Source organism: Citrus sinensis, chromosome 9 (genome assembly GCF_022201045.2).
Source record: "Citrus sinensis cultivar Valencia sweet orange chromosome 9, DVS_A1.0, whole genome shotgun sequence".
In the NCBI taxonomy this organism is placed as follows: Eukaryota; Viridiplantae; Streptophyta; class Magnoliopsida; order Sapindales; family Rutaceae; genus Citrus; species Citrus sinensis.
The window spans coordinates 32,978,136-32,986,321 of NC_068564.1; the positions used below are offsets into that span (position 1 = coordinate 32,978,136).

The 8,186-nt window shown below is 35.4% G+C and overlaps 1 protein-coding gene across 1 annotated transcript; it reads left to right on the plus strand.

Moving 5' to 3' along the window:
* Positions 1-1,786: 1,786 nt before the first annotated feature.
* LOC102630332 (uncharacterized) lies at positions 1,787-5,120 on the plus strand. Its single transcript, XM_006474018.4, has 8 exons — positions 1,787-2,131; positions 2,341-2,465; positions 2,578-2,615; positions 3,153-3,263; positions 3,379-3,458; positions 3,821-3,857; positions 4,268-4,309; positions 4,842-5,120. The coding sequence occupies exons 1-8, from the start codon at positions 1,859-1,861 to the stop codon at positions 4,904-4,906; spliced, it is 771 nt and encodes a 256-aa protein (XP_006474081.1). The 5' UTR covers positions 1,787-1,858; the 3' UTR covers positions 4,907-5,120.
* The last annotated feature ends 3,066 nt before the right edge of the window (positions 5,121-8,186 follow it).

Below are 8,186 nucleotides of genomic sequence, written 5' to 3' on the forward strand. Positions count from 1 at the left end.
CTTTGAAATTACAATTTATTTTAGGGTGTGACGAGAAAAAGAATTATTTGAGGAAATTAGAGGCGTGCCAATAGCACCACTCTTGAGATCCAATTGGACCAAGAGAAATATATATATATGATTATATAATTCGGTATAATTTCTTAAATAACAATGATGCAATTACAGAGTTGTGGTCATATTAGCAAAGAGCAATTGGTTCAACAGAAACCACATTGAGAAACCAAAAATCAAGTCCAACAGAAGAAACATACCACATTAATTAAGTTCAACCATGGATTAACTTGTAAACTAAATTCGCAAAAATAATATCCATGAAACGTTCTGAAACATCCATTTATTATATCACCATATAAAAACTTTAACTTCAACATTCGAACCGCCAAAATTAAAAACATCCTTTTCTGGCAAATCACGAAAAAAACTTGCAAGTCAAAACCATGGCTAAGATCAACAACTTCTGCTTCATGGCAACATTATTGTTCTTAGCCATCATTATGATATCGAATACTTACGCATACAAAGAAGAAATCATTGAAATAGACATCAACCCGGCACTTGAACCCGAGGGCTCTTACATAATTGATGTTGAATCCAATGAATTCTCATTTCCGCCGGAGGCAGCTAACATCGATTTTTTACAAAAAATGTACCAAGAAAATGACGAGCGATTGCAGCGAAAACATTTTTGTGTACATGTTTGATGATGTCGAAGTGAACAGAACTTGCTGCCTGGAGCTTGTGCAAATGGGAGAAGCTTGTCACTTTGCATTGGTTGAAAATGTTTTCTCATCGCCTGTGTACAAAGCAAATGCAAATTCAGGTCTTCTGAGGAGCAGAAATTTGTGGAATCAATGTGCAATTCTTGCAGATGAGTATGACTAAGGTTAGGGTCTTTTGTTATCAATAATGTTATTTTGATTAGATCACATAAATTTTAGAAGACTTGTGATGTTTGATCCACATATTTTATCTTACCTGTCCTCCTTTATCAATTAACCCCTCTAGAATTTTTATAATAATATTTATTTTTCAGTGTACCCCATCTAATCTCTCAATAGACTTATTATTTTTCTCACATTATAAAATTGTCTACTTATAAAGAAATTAATTTCCTTTAATTTCCTTATATAAGTTGTAGTATTTCTCGTTGAATAAGTTAAGCTCCAAATAAGAAATTATTCATTCTTTAACTACAAATCCTCTAAAATAAAAAAAAAAAATCTAATTTTTATTGGAAATGAAGACATATTTCCTAACACGTCATTCGTAAAGAACACGAAGATGGCCAATTGAACACTTGAAAGAAGATCATAATGTAAGAAGATCTGGCACCCTTACTGCTTTTTAGTGACAAACTCATTTGAAAGAAGATCCACTCTCACTAGAGCATTATAATTGATCTCATTAGAATATTGAATAGAGTAAACCCAACTAATTTTTATCTTTTAGTTTGAGTCCATCATGAATGGAACGGGCCAAACAAGGAATTCACTTTAGTTCTCTCTAGGCTCTAGTTATCCCCACTGGGCTTCAGTGGCATGGTTTCGGGCTTCAAAACCGCATAAGTGCCTAAACGGCTATAGAAGGTTTCCAGTATTGACTGCGCGATACTCATCTAGCGCAAAATCATCAGCGAAACAAGAACATCGAACTTAACTGGGGCCCAAATGGGATGCCCTTAACTTTGACGTGGACGGTTGGGATCTAACTCGTAGACCATTCACTGCCAACTAGCATATACCGAATCTTCTCCACCCTTTTTCAAATCCAATTATTTCTTGAAAAAAAAAATGAATATCCAAAAGCTTAACAGCACGTACAAAAATGAAATGATAAAAAAGATAAAGCCGAAGAAATGGGAAGCGGAAGCCGTGGACTGTTGCTCTGTAAATCATCGTCGTCACTCGTGTTCTTAATACCTTCATTCACTTGCAATAATCTCAGATTCAACAAAACAATCGCCAGTTCCAGAGCTCATCGAATGGCCACGGAAGCTTCGTCGTCATCCTCATCCGTCACCGGCGGTGACAGCATCAATCCTCTCGCTTCCTCATCTGTTAACGGCGCTGCTTTCTCTTCTTCCTCTTCGTCCGTGATCGACTTCCTCTCCCTCTGCCACCGCCTCAAAGTATTGTTTATACTATTTTTTTTGCTATTTCTTTGTATATTTTATAATATGATTTGAAGAACACTCAATATTACGTATTGAATACAGGATTCGATGTTTCATTTCTGGGAGCTGAAGTTTCAAGTTTTGTTTTATTAGCAATTAAATGCTGCATTATTTATTTGTTTATTTTTTAAATTCTCGTTTTTTTGTGATTCGTCTTTTATTAGACAACGAAGAGAGCAGGATGGGTAAAGAGAAATGTTAACAATCCAGAATCGATAGCTGATCATATGTACAGAATGGGATTGATGGGTCTCATTATGGCTGACATTCCTGGCATTGACCGAGACAAGTTACGGAATCTATTCCTTTTGCTTTTGTCCATTTTCCTTCTCACTTGAACTATTCGATAAAAAGGGGTACCGAATAGTTTTTTTGACATTCTTTGGTTTTGTAATTTTCAGGTGCATTAAGATGGCAATTGTTCATGACATTGCGGAAGGTGATTAAATCTCTCTCACTCCCACTACATTCCCTTCTTCCCTCTTTTTTTAACATGGTTAGGAACTGCTCCACTCAAGGAAATATCTGGTTTCATAATGGCATTATGAGACCCTAATCATTTTCATTGAAAGTGATGTGAGATCGTTAGAGTGCATGCCACTTTAGAACTTTTGGTAGCTCCTATTACTACAACTCATGGTTTTCTGACTTATTGTACTTAGAATTTTAAATAGGAGAATTTGAGGCCTTGTAGAAAGTACATGTTACACCGTTAATATCCTAGAAGCTTTTGATTTGGTTTTGGTTGTAGTGCAAATGGTTTGGATTTATGATTTAGAAATACTTTTGTTCTAATTTAACCTGTTTACTGGTTTAGCTATACTAACCCAATTTTTGGGTGTAATGAGTACTTGTTAAAATCCATGATTTGCATCGGTGATGACGCAGACTTTGGTTATTGTGTGTGTTGTTCTTTAATTTTTTTTCTCAACTTGAGTTTTGAGTTGGTTTCTGACATTCTTATTTGCATAAATAGCTATTGTTGGGGACATTACCCCTTCAGATGGAATTCCAAAGGAAGAAAAGAGTCAACGAGAGCGAGAAGCTATAACCTACATGTGCAAACTATTAGGAGAAGGGGCAAGAGGTACGTCTCTCTCTCTCTCTCTCTAACATTCGCAGACTTACCTTATGTTCGTTTGCCCTAAAATGGATTACTGTTTCACATTGCGTAACTGGTGAATTTGATATGCAAATTGCAGCCAAGGAAATAGATGAGTTGTGGATGGAGTATGAAGAAAATTCTACTGCAGAGGCCAAAATAGTCAAGGACTTTGACAAGGTATAGTAGGCTTTTCTATTCCCTTTGTTTAGTGATTTAACTATGGCATTATATTTGATTTCAAGTTCATTTCTTTTAAAGCTAATAAATATAACACTTACTATTGTTCTTGCTAACTAGTTAAGAATTTGATTGCTGTGTCATAATCTGATTTCCAGCAAAATGACAGTTTTTTCATTAATTATTTCATAACCCATGGCTGTTGCGATGGTTTTCATTACAGTTGAGGTTAAGCTGTCCTCCCTCAATTTCATTCATGCTGAGATAGCTGATAGATTATGTTTGTTCTTCATTGGTAGTTTGTTTCTACTGGTTACTGGATAATCCGATTTGGTCATATCATTTTTTTTCTCTTTTACTAGGCGGAGATGATACTTCAAGCGGTAGAGTACGAAAATGGTGAGGCTCCTGTCTTGACTTTTAGTTCACTGCTTAATACTTCTTTTGAGGACAGGAATTATCGACATATTCTTGTAACAATTAAGATATTCACTTCTTCCACCCTTCCTGCATGAAAGAAATAAGAAAGACATGAATCTTTTCACTTTTAAGTGATCTATTGCATTAGATAATCGACAGAATTGAGCCAGTGCAGAGGACAGTTGGAATCAACATCCTCAGACAACATGCGGATTTATTGTATACTGTTCTAGTTTTAGCATTATATGGAACTGATCAAGAAAGTTGATTGCCCTCTTTGCTTGTTACTTTTATTTGATAACAGATTATTATGAATTGAAATTAGTATGGTTTACTTGTATTGCTATTTACTTGACATGGAATCTAAATTTGATCCTGTCTTCATGCAGAGCAAGGGAAGGATTTGGAGGAGTTTTTCCAGTCAACTGCTGGTATAAATTTCTGAACTGCTTTATTACTTCTTCTCTAATTGGTTATAAAATTTTGTTATCTTTGTTTTGAATTTAAAGGCTAGTGTAGCCCATTTGGAGGAGTAAAACAAAAATATGCACTCACCATGTAATTCCAAACTGACCCATTTAATTTGCCATGTTACTTTAATAAACTGAATTAGCATATGGTGTGAATTTGAGACATGGCATTGCATCTAGCTATATGATCTCACTAGATTTCTTGGGGACAAAAAACTTTTTGATAGAGACCAAGTGTAATTTCCATGTGAAGTTGCATTGTCAGTAGCGCTGAAGATTATCATAATGTAATACTAGAGTTAGATTTGCTGTTGAACTGTTTACAAGATTAAATATAATAAGATAAAGTGTTAAAATATTAGTCAGCAAGCCTTAATGCTTTTTATGTTAAATAATTATTGGGCTTTGAGAGTATTTAGAATTCCAAGCAAAGCCTACACATCTGCATGTCAATTCACCTCTTACTCTTACAAATGTGTGCGGATTTTTGCAGGAAAGTTTCAGACTGAATTGGGGAAAGCTTGGGCTGCAGAAATTGTTTCAAGGAGAAAAAAGTGAACTAATTTTCATAAGAAGGCCTTAGTTGAAATTTTCAGATAGTTTTTGACTTGTTCATGTTACTCGAGGGCCAATCCCTGTCCTGAATTATTGCCTCGATCTAATTGTTAATTTCATTATAAGCAAAATTTTGCAGCAGCTAGTTTGTAAGCCTCTATTCCTTTTACCTCTCCTGTATGGATATTGTGTTTTATTATTATTATTATTTTTTTGGTAATATAACGATCAGCCAGAAAAAATGATGTTCCATTTCAGAGTTATTGTAGCAATTTGAAGAAATTGGCATTGTCGAAGTGACAGGAATTCTCTATCCCCATCTCTCTCTATCACTCTATGTTATTTTAAAGCCTAATAACACCCTACTTTCTAGCTAATGGCAGATGGTTATGAATTATTATATTTAATACATTATGCATCTGGTCGTAGTCAGTGGTGGCGCCAGAATTTCAATCTAATAGGAGTTACATTCTGCCAGTAATATGCTGTAATCAGGGAAGTATTCAAGAATTCCGTCTGGGCAAATTTAATATATAATACAATTTTAAGAGTTTAGTTAATCGCATTATTTAGAAAAATAATGATATTTGTCGATATAGGGCTCGTGACAGCACTAGAAATGCACTATATAATGTCATTTTAGCTAATGAAACAATCAAATAATGTGAAAGCAGCTAGGCATTAAATAGTCCAATAAAATACATTAATAAGCTTTAATTAAATTTCCCTTTACTCGTTAAAAAAATTTATGAAATTTCTTCGAATTAACACAGTTTGATAAGTAACGAGATAGGAAAAAGCCTCAAAGTTTGATTGAAATAATAAATTGACTGAACAATAGAACGAATAGAAATTTACCTGTGTATGTGAAAGCCTGAAGAAGTGGGAAATTTACGAAAATAATCATAAAATTTTTGCTATTTTCATAATTAACCCTCTCAACTTTTTCCTATCAACATTAGCCAAACACACGTTTTTCTCCCCAAATTACCCTTCTTTACAAACCAAAAATAACTTTCTTTCTCCCCTTTCGTCAAACCAAAGCCAGCTTTCCACTCTTGAATCATCAACCAACGGCGACGGTACAAGGCAACGATAAAAGTGAAATCCGATCATAATCTATCAGGATCCAACACTAATCGGCATCACATAGTGGTATGAGTTATTTTCTGAACTTGCTCGAGAGTTTCAGTGAACTGCGAGTCGGGGTGAATTTGGCGACAGGCTGCCTGTCGCACCAAAACTTAGTGCGACAGGTAGAGCTGGCAAAATTTGACACGACCCGATTACCCGACACGAACACGACATAAATAAATGGGTATGGGTCGTTAAATTTAACACGATTATTAAATGGGTCGGGTCCGGGTCAACACGATTTTTTTCCGTGTCGGGTTTGGGTTAAAATTCTTGACCCATTTACCCGATCAATGACCCGATTATATTTTCTATTTTAAAATAATTTACATATTCTTATAATTAAAACTCAAATATTAGAGATGATTTTCTTTTTTTTTATTCTTTAAAAGGATGAATATAAACACAATGTTTTATTTATAAAATTTTACATACATTTAGAGCTTCAATAGTGTAAATGTGTAAAAATTGATAGACATGTATATTTCATAATATTGATATATAATATTATATATATATATATATATATAAAATTAAAACCTCAATAGTGTACATGTGTAATATATTGGTAGATATGTATATTTTATAATATCGATAAATTATGTATGTATGTATTTATGTACATACGTATATATGATAGTGTGTAAATATTTGATGTAACTTTTGTTCAATATATAGATATTAAACGGGTTATTGGGTAACCCGATTATTTTTCCGTGTCGGGTTTGGGTCTCAATATTTTGACACGATTATTAAATGGGTCGGGTTTGGGTCGACCTAAATTTGACACGACACGAAACTGACACGACACGAACACGACCCGATGACCCATTTTGCCAGCTCTAGCGACAGGCACCTGTCGCACCAAGCCTTAGTGCGACAGGCACCTGTCGCACCAAAACTTGGTGCGACATGCACCTGTCGCACCAAAACTTGGTGCGACATGCACCTGTCGCACCAAAACTTGGTGCGACAGGCACCTGTCGCACCAAGCCTTGGTGCGACAGGCACTTGTCGCACCAAGCCTTGGTGCGACAAGCACTTGTAATTTGGTGACCATTGTATTCGGCTTTTGTAATAATGAAGCTCGAAATATGACGAAAAAAAGGGCGGGATGGGGGGAAAAATATAAAAAGAATGCATTCACATTTTGATGATTGAACCTGAAGAAAAGAACGTGATTGAATTATAAAGTGGTTGGACAGAGATATGCCAGCAAACGAAATCGTCTATTCCAAACTTCAATAATTTCTTTCCTCCATGCTTCTCAGACCAACAGGAGCCACCTTTGTTATCGTACTCAATCTGGATGGAGTCGATGCCAGCTCCATGAGCTATCACCAGCTGCCTCACTGTCATGTGAACTCCATCATCCCAACGAGTACCGTTCTGACCTCCCCATGGTCCGACTGCTATTGGTTTGAGCTGGGGATGATACATTCTCAACATTGCCGCCGACGCCGCTGACAATGAGAGGTTCTTCGGTTTGGGAGAGATGGGAGAAAGAGAGATTGTTGGGGGAGAGATGAGAGAGAGGGGTATTTTGGTCTGAAATGCTTTTTTATGGCTAATGTTGATAGAAGTTTGTTTAGAGGGTTAAGATAGAAAAAGCCAAAATTTTTATGGCTATTGGTGTAAATTTCCCAAGAAGTAGAGAGGGAGGACTGGATGATAGGAATGAGTAATTTGAACTAATTAAAAATTTGATGATATTTACTTTTTTTTTTATCATTTAAACATGAAAAGCCCCAAAACAAATAAAGCCATAAAGCATTAATATATGATGTTTTTGATATTTTTAAAATTTAGAAGGGATTTTTTTTTTTTTGTGTTTCAAATTAATAATAGGCTAAATTTAAAAATGCATTTAAAATTTTTCAAAAAGCCCCGCAAGAGCCCCTTGCTGGGTAAAACGTGGCGCCAGCCATGGTCGCAGCAACTCGTATAACAGTATCATGCATCAATTGCAATCAAGGCTGAGGCTAACGCCACTTTTTAGGTGGGCTAAAATTGTTTTAATTACTGTTCACACGAGCCATGCAAACCACGAATTGTTCACTACACAATTGAGATAAATAAACAATTCATCCTGATTAAGATGATTTTCTTCAATTACAGAGACTTGCTTGAAATTTTCAAATCAAATATC